Source organism: Sander lucioperca, chromosome 2, assembly GCF_008315115.2.
Source record: "Sander lucioperca isolate FBNREF2018 chromosome 2, SLUC_FBN_1.2, whole genome shotgun sequence".
NCBI classification, from domain to species: domain Eukaryota; kingdom Metazoa; phylum Chordata; class Actinopteri; order Perciformes; family Percidae; genus Sander; species Sander lucioperca.
The window spans coordinates 29,812,032-29,829,531 of record NC_050174.1 but is presented as its reverse complement, the minus strand read 5'-3'; the positions used below and the strand labels follow the sequence as shown (position 1 = coordinate 29,829,531).

Genomic DNA, 17,500 nt, shown 5'->3' with positions numbered 1-17,500 from the left:
GAGATATTTAAATGAGCTGATACATGCTTAAACCTCATTGGCTCTTACCAGTGGATCTCCATGGTTACTTCATCCACAGCAATCCCACCAATCAGTCCCAAAACCTCCCAGTTAGAGAGGAAATGATCTAACATATTCTTTCTGAAAGCAGTTTAGTCAGTAAACTTTAAATACAAGTTTTGCACATTTTATTTAAATATATTACATATTGAAGGTAGTTTTACACGTTTACAGTTTTTATGTGGTTGTGTTGCGTTCAGCAGCGGGCGGTTCGGCGCCTGCTTCCTGCCGGCTCTTTGTAAACAGAGCGACCTCCAGGTGTTTGCTGCTCGACCCGGACTCAGACTCTGGAGGTCTGACATCAGAGGACAGGTGGAGGACACGCGGCTGCTCAGACCGCTCTTCAACGCACAGGTACACACTGGTACACACAGGTACACACAGGTACACACAGGTACACACTGGTACACACAGGTACACGCTGGTACACACTGGTACACACTGGTACACACTGGTACACACAGGTACACAGGTACACACTGGTACACACAGGTACACACTGGTACACACACACAGGCACACACTGGTACACACACACAGGTACACACTGGTACACACTGGTACACACACACACAGGTACACACAGGTACACAGGGTCACTAACACAATGTTACTGCTAACGTTACTGCTAACGTTGTTGCTAATGTTACTGCTAACGTTGTTGCTAATGTTACTGCTAACGTTACTGCTAACGTTACTGCTAACGTTGTTGCTAATGTTACTGCTAACGTTGTTGCTAATGTTACTGCTAACGTTGTTGCTAATGTTACTGCTAACGTTGTTGCTAATGTTACTGCTAACGTTACTGCTAACGTTGTTGCTAATGTTACTGCTAACGTTACTGCTAACGTTGTTGCTAACGTTGTTGCTAATGTGGTTTTTGCACTAAACAAACTGTCTGCTCCTGAAGACATTTCGCTGTTTCCGTTCATCAGTTCTTCTCCAGTGTGACATTTTCTCTACATGTATGTTTGTGAGTCAGATTCCTGAGTTTGAGTTGTTCCCCCGTCCCGGTCCGATCGGAGCGTACCGTCCCGCAGACAGACAGCTGGGTCTGCTCAGCTGTTTCCTCCGAGACGGCTGGATCCTCAGCTGGAACGAGTACAGCGTCTACGTCCTGGACTCTCTCAACCAGGTACTACAAATACTTAGTGTACTTTGCTTTAGATATAAAGCACATACAACAGATTAAAAAGCGTTTTAGGGTTAACCCTGACACTAACCTCTATATGTTTAAGGTGTGTAAGTCCTGTTGTTTTTTGTGAATCCGTGTTGTGTTCAATGTGTGTGATGTGTTCAGGTGCTCATCGGAGCGTTGGAAAGCAGCGGAGACATCGTGTCAGTGTCGTGTTGTGACAACGAGATATTCATCCTGAAAGGAGACCGAGACATCATCCGTCTCTCCAACAGCCCCGAGGGACTAGCCCCCAACTGTGAGTACTGAATACGCTGTCCACATAGAGGGAAGAAGTCCCGCCCCTTCCTGTGTCTGACTGACCAATAGATGATCGAGAGCCTTGCCTACCGCCCCGCTGCACTCCTTCAGTTTCCTGCTGAGAACCATGGCCTCAGATTTAGAGGTGCTGACCCTCATCCCAGCCGCTCCACGAGAGCTGGTTCTTCAACAGCCAAGACAGAATCCGCATCGTTGCTCTGCAATCGGAGGTTCGACTATCAGCCAAAACCTCCTTTCCGGTACCTTGGAGTGGACCTTCCCAGGGAGGCTGAGAAGTGTGGTACCCAGTCCCTCCAGAAAAACCCTTTCTGGAGGGACTGGGTACCCCTTTTTGAACAGGGGATCCACCACCCTGGTCTGCCACTCTTTGGATCCGTCCCTGACCTCCACGCCATGTTGAAGAGGCGTGTCATCCAAGACAGCCCATCCACACCAGAGCTTTCATCCCCGAGCTTTCATCCCCGAGCTTTCATCCCCGAGCTTTCATCCCCGAGCTTTCATCCCCGAGCTTTCATCCCCGAGCTTTCATCCTAGAGCTTTCATCCCAGAGCTTTCAGTCTAACAACCAACGACCGCTCGGTTCAGATCGGGAAGGTCTCCCAATCACCTCTCCAGCTGTCCACGTTCACTACGGACAGATCTTTACTGAAATAAAGTCCCATGGTGGACACAGGAAGAGGAGGAGCTTCACCTCTCTATAACTACTAAACTGGCTGTGATATATCACAAATTATCAGATTTAGTTTTGGGGTTTTGTCTATTATCGGTTTGTCTTTCTCTGTCCTTCAGTGTCGGAGTTCTCCGTCCGTCTGTCCTCGCCGCTGGCCACGCCCACTGTCCTTCCACCAACCGGATCAGTGGAAACGGCTCAGCCAATCAGAACCATGGCTATCATCGTGGAGGGAGGGGGCCGGGAGGAGGGGGGGGGGCGGTGGGAGAGGCGGAGCGAGGATGGAGAGAAAGAGACGGAGGAGGAAGGAGTGGAGGAGGCCGAGGAGCAGCTGGAGGTAACTGGTCTGGTCTGGTCTGGTCTGGTCTGGTCTGGTCTGGTCTCAGTCTGGTCTGGTCTGGTCTGGTCTCAGTCTGGTCTGGTCTGGTCTCAGTCTGGTCTCAGTCTGGTCTGGTCTGGTCTGGTCTGGTGAAAGCTGAGTTAGTTCTGAACATTTAGATATGAAACACACGGGATTACTTTAATGCAAATACTCTTAAAAGTAAACGTAAAAACATCTGCAAAAACGAGAAAATGCCCCAAGACCTCAGGTGGTTAATTTATTACAACATACTATGATTAATAAATTATATATATAATACATATATACATACATATATATACAACCCTACATTATTCAAAAAATTCTCTGGTTCAAACTGGTTTGAACTAGTTTAAACTGGTTCAAAGTAGACCTGCAGAGATTAATGGATTAGTTGTCAACTATTAGAGGACGTCATCTTGGTCTTTAGGAAACTCTGATCCACATCTTACATCTTGTGTGTGTGTGTGTGTTCGTGTGTGTGTGTGTGTGTGTGTGTGTGTGTGCGCGTCTGTGTCTGTGTGTGTGTGTGTGTGTGTGTGTGTGTGTGTGTGTGTGCGTGTGTGTGTGTGTGGTCAGGTGATGGAGCAGTCGTCTCGCAGCCGCAGCAGCTCTGTCACTTCCTGGGACAGTCTCCATAGCAACGCGACTTCCTGCGAGCTAAGACGCTACAGCGCCCCCCTGAGTCAGGGGGAGGAGACACAGCAGCTGGTGGTGAAGGCCATCAGAGTGAAGAAGAGGAGGAGGAGACAAGGTACACACAGACAGGTTAGAGAGCGACAGGTTAGAGACAGACAGGTTAGAGAGAGAGAGACAGACAGGTTAGAGAGACAGACAGGTTAGAGAGACAGACGGGTTAGAGAGACAGACAGACAGGTTAGAGAGACAGACAGGTTAGAGAGACAGACTGAATGTCTCTGTGTCTCTCCCTCAGACAGCACCAGTCGTCTCTCTGAGAGCAGCTGCTCTGACTCCATGTTTGTAGTCCAGGACGGCAGCTGCAGTGACGGAGGAACTCCTCTGAGTGACAGAGGGTCCCTCGTCAGTCAGGACCTCCAGAACTCTGCAGAACAGACCCAGGACCAGAACTCTGCAGAACAGACCCAGGACCAGAACTCCCAGGGCTCAGCGAGGGAAGAGGAGGTGGAGTCTGGGTCAGTAACAGAACAACAGACACGGCTCTGGTTAGGGTTAGGGTTCTGGTTCTGGAAGGGTTTTCCATGTTCAGTATCTCTGACGTTTCAGTAAATGCTGATAAAGAGATTTGAGCCCAGAACCAACTACGAGATGAATCGTGACTAATACAAATTTGATTCTGCACTTCTGACGTTTCCTGTTCCTACTTAACCTACTGAACTGTCTGTCTGCCTGTCTCTCTCTCTCTGCCTGTCTGTCTGTCTGTCTGCCTGTCTGTCTGTCCCAGCCCCCTCCCCCCACCAGGCTCACTGCCCCTCCAGGTTCTGCAGACCCAGCGTGACCCAGGCTCAGCCTCTGGTTCTGGGGCAGAGGCGGAGGCCGTCCCCCCGACTCCAGATGTGGATCTGCTGCTTGAGTGCAGCTTCTCCTACCTGCACAACGCAGAGGAGCCGATGGAGCAGCCAATGGAGCAGCAGGAGGAGTTCCTGAGCCCTCTGATTGGACCAGAGGAGGAGGTGATGATCCTGCACACATGAATATCAACTTATCACAACAAAAACAGCGACAAAAACATTGAAGAAAGCAACAAAAAATGTGGGTGTTTGTGTTTGGACCTCTGGTCAGTGTGTGATGGTTCTGAGGACAGTTACAGTTTGTGTTTGGACCTCTGGTCAGTGTGTGATGGTTCTGAGGACAGTTCCAGTAGAAACTGAGTAACGTTTGTTCACACTGCAAAGTGAATATTGGCGTTGCACCATCCGTGTGTTTGGTTGCGTTCCCCACCGGTGTAGATCTGTAGGCTCCAACAACGATTCTTTCTGTCATCATTATGGCCGATATAACCGCTGTTGCTGCTTCGTTCAGACATGTCTGGGAATCAAACAGCTTCATGTCGGCATTAATGACCTCATCTGGACGAGCAAACGGCTCGGTTAGGACACGTTACGTCTGCATGACTTCCAGCGCTTCTTGAGGTTCAGATTTAGCGGTTTTATAATTTTAATAAACAAATGACAAGTAATCCGAAATAACAACATCATGCCGACAAGCAAACTATTTTTTAAATGCTTGTTTTCTGAATGGAGTTCAGGGCTGTGATGGATGTCGGTACTTTAGCTGTCTGAACCAAAAATGAATACATTTTTCTGTTTTTTAATTTCAATAATTGGAAAGTTTTTGTTGAATGCACTTATTAATGTGCTAAAACATTGTGTCTGTGTGTGTGTGTGTGTGTGTGTGTGTGTGTGTGTGTGTGTGTGTGTGTGTGTGTGTGTGTGTTTGCGTGCACAGAGCGGTGATCTACTGCCCCCTGCTGGGCTGGTGGACCAGATGTTTCCCTCTGTTGTGTCCGGTCTGGACAGGAAACAGAGCGAATCCAGTGATGAGGACGGAGACATCTACGCTCACACTCTACCCCCTGCTGGCAGCGCCGGGGAACGCCTCCACTCTCCGTCCAATCACACGCCAGACACACAGACGGACCAGGATGTTCAGGGGAAACACACACCTGACCAGGTGAGATACACACACACACACACACACACACACACACACACACACACACACACACACGCACACACCTGAGCAGGTGAGTCTGTCAGCAGGTATTAATGTTGCTGTTTCTGTGTAGCTGTCAGAAAGCTGGATGGGATTCTCAGGACCAGGATGTGGAATACTGAGCCTACAGGTGACCGACAGGTGGGTGCTTTAAAGTCGGGTTTCCCAAATGGGAACTTTGCTGTTGCCACGAAAGGTTGGAGAGTAGCTCAACAATTTGAACAAGCTGAACTGATGGGGGTGATTAAACTGTAACCCAGAGAGACGGTCAGGTGTTGAACCAGCAGGTTTTGTGTGTTTCAGACATGTGTGGTGTCTAGACTTTAAAGGAGGACTGTTCTGTAGCGCTCTGCCTGAAACAGGACTCAACTGGCAGCGCTTTGAAGACAACGTCCACCAGGTGGCCCTGTCCCCCTCAGGTGAGCTGCTGAACATCACCTGTAATAACGTCACAGTGACAGCTTCTGTTCAGGTTTCTAAACATGTTTTACTTTATTTCAAACTGAGCTCAGCTTCCAGTTCAAAGACCGGGGCTGCGTAATCCCCCACTAACATGTTATCTAGAAGCTAAAACAGTCTGTGAGATGTTTAGTATGTCTAAAACCTTAGTATTACCAATAGTATGTGCATACTATATCTGGTAAAATATTACAGTATGCAAAACAGGACACTACGCCAGCATCAGTATCCCACAATGCAATGCAGTAGTAATGACAACGTTCATAACAGACAAACAGAAATGATGGTTACGTATGTAATCGCAGTTCTATGAGTTTCGGATGAACGCCAGAGGCGGTGCTTTCACCACCTGGATATATTTCACCACTGCTGGCTCACAGAGCCCTAGCAATGGCTCTGGCCCGTCAGAGGGCAGACTCAAAGTTTCAGCCGAGATGGGTTCAGGTGCCAGATTCTCCCAACTGTGAGAGGAGGTCCATTCTCACCGGAAGGCACCAAGGCTCTCCCTGTAGAAGTTGGTGTAACACTGGAAACCATACTCTTCCTGGCCATCTGGGGGCTATTAGCAGTATCTTGTGTCCCGCTGCAGACACTCTGTCCGGGGTTGGCAATATTAAAGGCAGAGGCGGGAAAGCGTATAGCAGTTGCATGGGCCATGCGTGTGCCAGAGCATCTTGACCTAGGGCACTTGGTTCCCCGAAAGAAAACCAGAGGGGACAGTGTGTCGTTGCCTGAGAGGCAAAAAGATCCACTTCCGCCTCACCGTACCTGTGCCAGATGACTTGTCCAACCTCTGGGTGAAGTCTCCATTCTCCCGGACGGCGGGACAGGAGATCTGCAGCTCCGTTCTGGGTGCCTGGTAAGTACATTGCCCTCAGGCACAGCAGGCGAGGGTAAGCCCACTGCAAAAGCTGCCGAATCAATCCCACGGACTGCATGGCTTTGGTGCTCCCCTGATGGTTGATGTGGTAGACTACCGACATATTGTCTGTTCTGACAAGTACATGCCTCCCTACCAGCACTGGGAGGAAATACTGTAGGGCAAGCAGAACCGCATGTAGTTCCAACACATTTATGTGTTGTCCCAGCTGCCAAAGATTCCATTGGCCTCTGACTGTCCGACATTGCCATACAGCACCCCACCCTTCTAGGGAAGCGTCTGTAGTCACTACTTCTCTGCGGGAAGGTATAGACCCTAAGGGGACACCCTGAACGAGATATGTTTCCATCCTCCAGGGTTGTAAATGTCTGAGACAGCTGGCAGTGACCCTGACCAGCTTGTGTCTGTGGTGAGTGGGATGTAAACCAAGGCTGTTCACCCAGATTTGGAGGGGTCTCAATGACAGGAGGCCCAGTGGGACCACAGATGAGACTGCTGCGAGCATCCCCAGCAGTCTCTGAAATGTTCTGAGAGTCAGAGCTCTGCCTCCCCTGAAGTGCCTGACTTCCTGGCAGATACTGCTGGCCCGTCGCTGAGAGGGAACAGCCCTCATTGCCTGGGAGTCCAGCTGGATACCGAGGAATCCTATCTGCTGACTGGGGACCAGGGAACTCTTTTTGTAATTTACAGTCAGCCCTAACCTGGTAATATGGGATATCAGCAATGCAGAATCTCTGAGGGCGTCTGCCTCCGACTGGGAGCATACGAGCCAGTCGTCCTGGTAAGGGAAAATACGCATTCCCTGGGCTTGGAGTGGAGCTAGCGCCGCTGCTACACACCGGGTGAAAATCCTGGGTGCCAGCGAAATCCCAAATGGGAGTACACGGAACTGATATGCTCTTCCCTTGAACGCGAAACGAAGAAACTGCCTGTGGTGAGGTGCAATGGGGACATGAAAATACGCATCCTTCAGATCGATGGGTGAACCAGTCGTTCTGTCGAATGCTTTGTAAGACCTCTATAGTGCGCAACATGCGAAACCTTAGTACCTTGAGATGGTCGTTGAGAGGCCTCAAGTCCAGTATGGGGCGGAGGCCCCCATCTTTCTTTGGTATGATGAAGTATGTGGGATAGAAGCCACCGTTCTGTGTATGCGTCTTTAACGTCTTGATGGCTTCCTTCTCCAGGAGAGCTCAGATCTCCTGGCGTAGGGCCAGGGCCTTGGTCGGATCCTTGACCATGGTCATTTTAACCACACGGAATCCTGCCGGTCGGCGTCGGAATTGTATGGTGTAACCCTGGGACAGGGTCGTCACAACCCAGGGGTCTGATGTTAACGCTTCCCAGCATCTGAGCTGCTGGCTGGTGAAGAGTCCGGCTCATATTGCCTAGACTGTAGCTGGACGCATCCTCCATGTTCGCCAATGCCCTACAGTCACTCGGAAGGTGAGCGAGACGTCTGGGGTCTGCCTAGCACCTGTGGAGCTCCTCAATGTATGGAGCTGATGGAGGGACACAGGGAGCTGTTGACTGAGGAGGCGTCTTAAAAAATGCACTCTGAGGAGTTACTACAACCGGTGCCTTATCTAACACAAGACGCGCTAGTGCCACCTTTTAAAATGGGCCTGACTGATGTCTGGCTGCTCTCTGAGCCTCCTCTTTCACTGTGGCTTGTTTCCTGAGAGCCAGGACGCGAGCAGCTGAAGTCCAGGCCTGCCCCATCATCACCCACCTCCTCTACATACTCCTCTTGGTCAAGAGTTAAGCTCTCCGAAGCCCTAGTGGAGAGGACATTGTCCTCCTGGCTTCCGAATGCCGGTGATAATATCGGAGGTGGTGGTGACCGTCGTTGGGCTGTAGCGAGACCACTACCTGCCCCTGCACCTGATGGCTGTAATTTCTGAAGGAGAGCCTTAATCTGTGCAAATTCAGACGTCAAACTGGCCACCTTTTGTGACAGGGCAACCTTTTTACGTTTGCCTGTACTAGGATTTTCACATTTCCCAGTCCCAGCGGAGCGATCGTGAGGTGTCCGAGCGAGCACACTCATGCACCACGATTGTCAAACAAAGGAAGATCTATTAAACCAGAGCAGCAGCAAAAGGGCGCTTCTTAATCAACTCAATTACGGGGCGGCTTCGCTCACGAGCACGCGCCGCCAATGCCAACTTTATCTCACGCTATAGCGTCTTAACAAAGAAACAAAAGCTGAGCCTAAATGGCCTGCAGCCCAACAGCGTTAACAACTACAATAATAACAATAACTAGTAAACGATACTCACCGCGCCATTAACTTATGAGCGTGTACCCAACAACTGAAAAAAATCTCCGATGACTGACTGGGAGAATTTGAACGAACGCATTCAAAGCGAGACCACTACTGCGTTCTGTTACAAGAAAAGTTTGCAGGAGGGAATCTCTGCCTTATCTTCGCCCTTTTCAGGAACGGCGTGAACACCGACACAGCTGACTACAAGTCGGCCATGCGGCGTGGCCATAACACAACGTTAACTCTTTTCCAAAATCGGTCTTACCTTATGTAACGAGCACAATCGTTGTAAGGCAGCTAGTCGCAGTCTTTTGGAGGGCGTAAAGTCACAGCTCCAACCCGTTTGGGTAACAAGACTTCCAGCGACGCCAAAATCTGTTTGAAACTCGAAAACCTGCTTACCAACACAAGAAGATTACATTACATTACACGTCATTTAGCTGACGCTTTTATCCAAAGCGACTTACAATTGCTATATATGTCAGAGGTCGCACACCTCTGGAGCAACTAGGGGTTAAGTGTCTTGCTCAGGGACACATTGGTTGATGTATCACAGTGGGAATCGAACCCGGGTCTCCCACACCAAAGGCATTTGTTATATCCACTGCACCATCACCACCCCAGAAGATGCAAGAGGCCACTTCCTGGGTGGGCCTGCCCTTTGTGCCAGGGCACAGGGCATACGTCACCCAGGTCACAGGTGACTTTGTTGATACAAACACTCGACCTGCACATGCGTGCGATGGATATCCAGGTGCTGAAAGCACCGCCTCTGGCGGTCAGTAGAAACAAAATGGAACCAAGCAGCTCTGTAACGTCCATAACGCTTTTATTTACATTTCTACATATTTAAACAACTGTTGGGCTAGTTGTTTACCTTTTTCAGTAATTTAAGCCGTATCTGGCGATGCCGCTAGAGCGGAGGTCAGCAGGGGGTTACCATGGTTACAAGTCTCCAACCGGCAAAGGAGGCTCTCAGGAAGTGACGTTGACAATTACAGCTTACTGTGTCCGAAAAGATCCAAACTACTGTTTATTTACACAGAAGTATGTTGAACGATTGTTTACATGTTGAGTCTGTAGTGCAGAGTATGTGATGTTAGACGCAACCCGGGTTCATCTCATGTAAGAGCAGTGTTAGCATTAGCTGGATGCTAACTGTACCTCCTCCGTCAGGTTATCTATGTGGAAGGTGTTAGCATTAGCTGAATGCTAACTGTGGCTCTTCTGTCAGGTTATCTGCTGTGGACGGTGTTAGCAGTAGCTGGATGCTAACTGTGGCTCTTCTGTCAGGTTATCTGCTGTGGACGGTGTTAGCAGTAGCTGGATGCTAACTGTGGCTCTTCTGTCAGGTTATCTGCTGTGGAAGGTGGAGCAGAAGAGCATGACGGCATTTGCGTGTGCTAAAGTTTCGGGGAAGGGGAAACGGCATTGGTACAAAGCTGTGGAGCAGACGGCCTTCGTGGCTCTGAGCGACGACTCGGCCTGGATCATCCGAACCAACGGAGACCTCTACCTGCAGACAGGTACACTACTACTACCCCCCTAAACCCTACTACTACCCCCTAAACCCTACACTACCTCACCCTCTACCTGCAGACAGGTACACTACTACTACTACCCCCTAAACCCTACTACTACCCCCCTAAACCCTACACTACCCCCCTAAACCCTACTACTACCCCCCTAAACCCTACACTACCCTCTAAACCCTACTACTACTACCCCCTAAACCCTACACTACCTCACCCTCTACCTGCAGATAGGTACACTACTACTACTACTACCCCCTAAACCTTACACTACCCCACCCTCTACCTGTAGACAGGTACACTACTACCCCCCTAAACCCTACACTACCTCACCCTCTACCTGCCAGGTACACACACACACACACACACACACACACACACACACACACACACACACACACACACACACACACACATATATATATATATATATATATAGGAGCATTATTCATGGTAATATAATGACAAAGACTTGTCGTGTCTTCTGAATGTGTTCTTCAGGTCTGAGCATCTCATGGATTAGTATTCATGGTAATATCATGATAATATCATGGTAATATCATGGTAATATGGTAATATCATGATAATATCATGGTAATATCACGGTAATATCATGGTAATATGATAATAAAGGCTTGTTGTCTCTTCTGATTGGTCAGGGCTGAGTGTGGAGCGTCCCTGCGCTCGCTCGGTGAAAGTGGACTCTCCATGCGTCTTCAGCCAGGTGTGTGTCAGCGGAGGCGTGGTCTGGGCTCTGAGCGAACACAAGGCTTTGTTCTACCGAGAGGGACTCAACAGCTTCTGCAGAGAGGGAGAGGGCTGGAAGTACGACACTGTCAGGTAAATACTACTGCAATACTACTCTAATACTGCAGAGAGAGAGAGGGCTGGAAGTATGACACTGTCAGGTAAATACTACTGCAATACTACTGGAATTATTCTCTAATACTGCAGAGAGAGAATGACAAGAACGTTGAAAAAACGCCTCGAAAAGGATTTTAAAATGTGTGTGTGTGTGTGTGTGTGTCTGTCTGTCTCTTTGTGTGTCTGTGTGCGTGTCTGCGTGTGTGTGTGTGTGTGTCTGTGTGCGTGTGTCTGTGTGTGTGTGTGTGTCTGTGTCTGTGTGCGTGTGTCTGTGTGTGTGTGTCTGTGTGTGTGTGTCTGTGTGTGTGTGTGTGTGTGTGTGTGTGTGTGTGTGCGTCTGTGCGTGTGTGCGTGCGTGCGTGCATGCGTCCCAGCGAGGCTCAGGGTCTGGACTTGATGTGTGTTGGCCTGGCAGAAGGAGGAACTGGCTGGGCACTGGACGCCAGCGGCAGCCTCTGGTTCAGAACCGGCGTCTGTCCGTCTAGACCGCAGGGGGACGACGACCACTGGTGGCAGGTAACTTCCTGTCTCATCTCAGCTTACAGGATGTTCTAGAGACAAAGCCACGCCCACTGGAGGGGAAAACATCTCTCCTCTCTCCGTTGACTTGTGTTGTGTGAAGGTTTCTCCTTGTTAACTCTGTCTGCTAGCAAAAAACAGACACATGGCTAAAAGCTGCTGACAACAATTTAAATAACCCAGATCTTAAGTTTTTATAAGCTGCCGACTCGAAAAACTGAGCTTTTATGAAGACCAAAGTGGAAACAGACGTGAGGAATCAGCAGAGAGCTAACGTTATGTCCAACGCTACATGTGCAGCAAGCATTTAGTCACCAAGTCAAATATACAAATGTCAGTTTTAGGCTAACTAGGCTATGGCTGTGTCTCAAACCGCCTACTTCCGTCAGTACACTGCTAATGGTCACTGACCACTTACTGCTGTAGTGCCACTTTCAATGGTTAGTATTGTCCCAAAAGGAACACTTACGTTAAAACACTTACCGGAAATGACGTGCGGTCAGCTCAGCTCGCCACCTCTCAAAATCTGACCAAAATCTTTTAAACTGACCTTTGTTGATCTGAAATGAAGACAGATTCAGCAACTGCACGGCCTATTTCTCGCTTAAAATTTTTTCAGAAACACGTTTCGGTGGACTATTTTAGGACAATATGAGATCGTATTCTGAATGAGCCGCCATGATGCTCGGTTGTGAAATCCAGGAGAAGCCAAAGCCACGTGACTCATTCGTCCAATCAGCTGCCGGTCGACGTCCCTGGTCCCTCCCCTTTCCACTTTGTAGTCCAGACGGCGCCCGTTTAGTGCGAGTAGTGTCCATCGTTCCACACTGAACTTTCTGACTGTTTTTAGGGGGTCATCCGGGTACTTTCAGTGCACTGACTTTTTGCGTTATCTCCACGATATACTTAAAACTAAGTGCTTGAAGTGTGCAAGTAGGCGGTTTGAGACACAGCCTATATGTCTGTAAGTTAAGCTAATACACCTAACGTCAGACATGGGTTTTGTGAGACCCAACAAAAAGACCCACGAGCAAGCATTTGGTGCAACAGTGGCGAGGAAAGACTTCCTTTTTACAGGCAGAAACCTGGTCCAGAGCCTTGGTTGGCGGTTATGTGGAATATAAGAACCAGATGTAGGGCTGTCCTCGACTAAAGAAACTCTCTGTCCAAGAACATTCATATGATTTTAGTTGATTTAATGGACGGATCAAACAACATAAAGAATGATGTTTGTCTACCAGAGATGTGCTCACAGATTTCTTTAATCAGTCATTCACCATGAAAAAAAAGCATAAAAAATGACTAATGGACAGAAATCTGAGTAGGTTACTTGACTGATGGACTATTATTATTTACTATACTACATATCTATTATTATTTACTACACTACATATCTATTATTATTTACTATACTACATATCTATTATTATTAACTACTACATATCTATTATTATTTACTATACTACATATCTATTATTATTTACTATACTACATATCTATTATTATTTACTACTACATATCTATTATTATTTACTACTACATATCTATTATTATTTACTATACTACATATCTATTATTATTAACTACTACATATCTATTATTATTTACTACTACATATCTATTATTATTTACTACTACATATCTATTATTATTTACTACTACATATCTATTATTATTTACTACACTACATATCTATTATTATTTACTATACTACATATCTATTATTTACTATACTACATATCTATTATTATTTACTATACTACATATCTATTATTATTTACTACTACATATCTATTATTATTTACTATACTACATATCTATTATTATTTACTATACTACATATCTATTATTATTTACTACTACATATCTATTATTATTTACTATACTACATATCTATTATTATTTACTATACTACATATCTATTATTATTTACTATACTACTTATCGGCTCAGCTCAACAGATTGGTAGTCTATAGAGCAGCTCCAGACTTGTGTGGTCGCTCATGTTCACTAATATTGACTGAAATAACATGCTGGATTTCTTAATTTAAGAGGTGTTCCTATGGAAGCAAAGAAAGAGACACAAAAATATGACTTTTGTCAGCTACTAGAAACTTAATATTGAAATATTTGGCTTTGTAAACCATGTATCTGAATTGATTTGTTCTGAATTCACCTCTTGAAATGAAGATCTGAATGTCTTGATGTGTCCTGTCCATCAGATCAGTATTTCGGACTACGTGGTCTTCGATCAGGGCAGTCTGTTCCAGACGCTGCTGCAGGCCACGCAGAGCGTTGCCACGGTAACCAGGGCGCCGATGGAGCGCGTGGTGGCCTTCCTGTCGCAGCACTCACAGTGCCAGCCGAGCCTGGTCAGCGCCAACAGCAGCGGCGTCTGGGTCGCCTCGGGACGGAACCAGCTGCACCTGGCCCGCGGTAGTCTCATCGGTCAGTCAATGGACCCCCAAAGATCTATTAGAGTCCAAAATAACAGCACAACAGACTCTGAGTGTTGAGTCTCTCCGTTGGTCTTTGTGTTTGGGCTCTTTTAGGAACTTTCTGGCAGAACGTCGTTCCAAGAGGAACCGTCTCAGCTACGAGGTGGACCTCCATCGCGTCTTCAGCTGTGCCGCACAGAGAAGGTCTCACACCTGAACACTACACACCCTCAGACCTCTGAAACTAGTCTTCAGACACGGCACTATGGGAGCGCCCACCTGGAGGCCTAAAAGAAGCTGCCCTCCACTGTCAGCTCAGCTTTTACCACACGGTAGCCAAATGTCAGATAGTTGTTGTTCAGTTGGACACACAAACCGAAGAGAGGCAAGCCTGGGTTGTGTTTCTACAAAATCCTCTCAGAATGAAAACCCAGAGAGGAGGATGTTGTGGATTTGTACAATTATACGTTCCACTGACCACTGACACTAAACTGACCACCCATGCAACGCCTGTGGTCAAGTTAACCGTATTTCTCATCTCCATGGTCAAACCATTTAAATAGTTTTAGCGAGGGCTGTTCTTTAGTCAAAGAACTCTCTCCTCCCTGACTCCCCTCTGCTGGTCCTGATTGCACCATATATTGCTAACGTTATGTAGCTAAACTCCAGCCAGCAGAGACGTAACGTTGGCGGTTTTTAAAGTGGAAGTAGACAACTTTTCAACTAGCTAGCAATGCTAGCCAACGCTGTCTGCTTATCATGCATAATGAAATGCAATCCAAATGCAAATAGAGCTGGGTATCGCCAATGATTCCCCAAATCCTCTTTGATTTAATACCAGTTTATCTTGGATATAAACTAGATTCTCAGAAAACCGTCCAAGCCAGAAGCAACCCTCAGATATCTTTATAATGCACCAGCTCAATGTTTACATTAAGAACTGAGCCCCAAAAAGTTAGTTTGAAGGACTTTTTACTTCCACATCCATGGTGAAAAGACAGATATTAAAATATCCATTTCTGGATTTTATTCGTCCATATCAGATCACTCAGACAAAGATCTATTTCAACTGAGAATCCATTATTTATAATCCAGCCTTAAAGCCGCAGCTTTCATATTTCATATGTCACTCTAAACACATTATCTGTTACCTGTAGGCAGACAGGCAGACAGACAGGCAGACAGGTAGGCAGGCAGACAGACAGACAGACAGGCAGACAGGCAGGCAGACAGACAGGCAGGCAGGCAGACAGGCAGGCAGACATACAGGCAGACAGACAAGCTAGCTTGCTTCATTGTCTGTCCCAAAGCAGACAGAAATTCTCCTCAAACATACAAACATGAAAACAGAAAACAGCAGCTTTGTTTAATGTCGACAGTGGTTATTACAGAGGGAACGAAAGATTTCTTACCTCTGTGTTACCTGTGTGTGTGTGTGTGTGTGTGTGTTACCTGTGTGTGTGTGTGTGTGTGTGTGTTACCTGTGTGTGTGTGTGTGTGTGTGTGTGTGTGTGTGTGTTACCTGTGTGTGTCTCAGGTACGTTCCTGTGGTTGGCTCAGAGCAGGAAGGATCTGTTCTGTGTCTGGGATCAGGATGGAGAGCTCCGCCCCTCCTCCGTCCCTCTACCAGTGGAGGTAAGTACATCTGTCACCTGTCTCTGCATCTGATTGGACGGTTTATTCTGATGGTGTTTAAATAGGTTCTACTGTGGTGGGATGGTGATGGAGCAGTAGATATGACCCATGCCTTTGGTGTGGGAGATCTGGGTTTGATTCCCACTGAGATACATCAACCAATGTGTCCCTGAGCAAGGCACTCAACCCCTAGTTGCTCCAGAGGTGTGACCTCTGACATACAGTATCTCACAAAAGTGAGTACACCCCTCACATTTTAGTAAATATTTCATTATACCTTTTAATGGGAAAACACTGAAGAAATTACACTTTGCTCCAATGTAAAGTATGAAGTGTCCAGCTTGTATAACAGAGTAAATGTGCTGTCCCCTCAAAATAACTCAACACACAGACATTAATGTCTAAACCTGGCAACTAAAGTCAGTTCACCCCTATGTTAAATTCCCTTAGAGACAGGCAGACCTTTATTTTGAAAGGCCAGTTATTTCATAGATCCAGGATACTATGCATCCTGATAAAGTTCCCTTGGCCCCCACATCATCACATACCCTTCACCATACCCCCACATCATCACATACCCTTCACCATACCCCCACATCATCACATACCCTTCACCATACCTAGAGATTGGCATGTGGTACTTTCCATAAAATCATCTCTCAATGCAAATCAAACCAGCTATTAGGCTAACTGAAATAAAACCATGTTAATCTCTAGGTATGGTGAAGGGTATGTGATGATGTGGGGGTATGGTGAAGGGTATGTGATGATGTGGGGTATGGTGAAGGGTATGTGATGATGTGGGGTATGGTGAAGGGTATGTGATGATGTGGGGTATGGTGAAGGGTATGTGATGATGTGGGGGTATGGTGAAGGGTATGTGATGATGTGGGGTATGGTGAAGGGTATGTGATGATGTGGGGTATGGTGAAGGGTATGTGATGATGTGGGGGTATGGTGAAGGGTATGTGATGATGTGGGGTATGGTGAAGGGTATGTGATGATGTGGGGGTATGGTGAAGGGTATGTGATGATGTGGGGGTATGGTGAAGGGTATGTGATGATGTGGGGTATGGTGAAGGGTATGTGATGATGTGGGGACCAAGGGAACTTTATCAGGATGCATAGTATCCTGGATCCATGAAATAACTGGCCTTTCAAAATAGAAATCTGCCTGTCTCTAAGGGAATTTAACATAGGGGTGAACTGACTTTTGTGAGATACTGTATATAGCAATTGTAAGTCGCTTTGGATAAAAGCGTTGGCTAAATGACATGTACTGTAATGTACTGTAATGTAATTCTCAGATGGAGCTGACCCAGCTGTCTGCCTGTCGGGATGCTCTGTGGGGTTTAGATACTCATGGCCGAGTCAGTATCCGGACGCTGTCTCCGTCCTGTCCCTTCGGACTCCACTGGACCCCCCTGGACCTCAGCCAGCTCGGTACGTACCTGACTCACACAGCTGGACACGGCCGAGCCAAACCACGCCCTGCTGGTTTGTGTTTCCAGTGTTTTCTCTCGGCTTGTGGCAGACTTAGGGTTAGGGTCCTCCCTCGAGAAAATGTGACATTTTTCCATAATAATAAAAGCAATTTCAAATAATTTTTTTCTGCACTTTTGTCACTTCTTTGTGTTTTTGTTGCTTTTTTCAACATTTTTGT

General features: G+C 47.1%; 1 protein-coding gene across 5 annotated transcripts in view; it reads left to right on the top strand.

The window, feature by feature from the left end:
• Positions 1 to 17,500, top strand: part of tecpr2 (tectonin beta-propeller repeat containing 2) — a 40,679-nt gene that overhangs the window by 17,917 nt on the left and 5,262 nt on the right. For 3 of the 5 annotated variants that reach the window (XM_035995979.1, XM_035995985.1, XM_035995988.1), the window contains exons 7-23: positions 261 to 414; positions 1,043 to 1,195; positions 1,361 to 1,493; positions 2,306 to 2,523; positions 3,127 to 3,301; positions 3,482 to 3,701; positions 3,971 to 4,199; positions 4,975 to 5,199; positions 5,315 to 5,382; positions 5,545 to 5,660; positions 10,202 to 10,375; positions 11,041 to 11,221; positions 11,620 to 11,761; positions 13,987 to 14,212; positions 14,317 to 14,406; positions 15,740 to 15,837; positions 17,145 to 17,280. In XM_035995979.1, the coding sequence (XP_035851872.1) occupies positions 261 to 414; positions 1,043 to 1,195; positions 1,361 to 1,493; positions 2,306 to 2,523; positions 3,127 to 3,301; positions 3,482 to 3,701; positions 3,971 to 4,199; positions 4,975 to 5,199; positions 5,315 to 5,382; positions 5,545 to 5,660; positions 10,202 to 10,375; positions 11,041 to 11,221; positions 11,620 to 11,761; positions 13,987 to 14,212; positions 14,317 to 14,406; positions 15,740 to 15,837; positions 17,145 to 17,280 (2,738 nt within the window). The remainder of the gene's footprint in view (positions 1 to 260; positions 415 to 1,042; positions 1,196 to 1,360; positions 1,494 to 2,305; positions 2,524 to 3,126; positions 3,302 to 3,481; positions 3,702 to 3,970; positions 4,200 to 4,974; positions 5,200 to 5,314; positions 5,383 to 5,544; positions 5,661 to 10,201; positions 10,376 to 11,040; positions 11,222 to 11,619; positions 11,762 to 13,986; positions 14,213 to 14,316; positions 14,407 to 15,739; positions 15,838 to 17,144; positions 17,281 to 17,500) is intronic. The other 2 variants (XM_035995982.1, XM_031318016.2) reach the window with 2 other exon arrangements.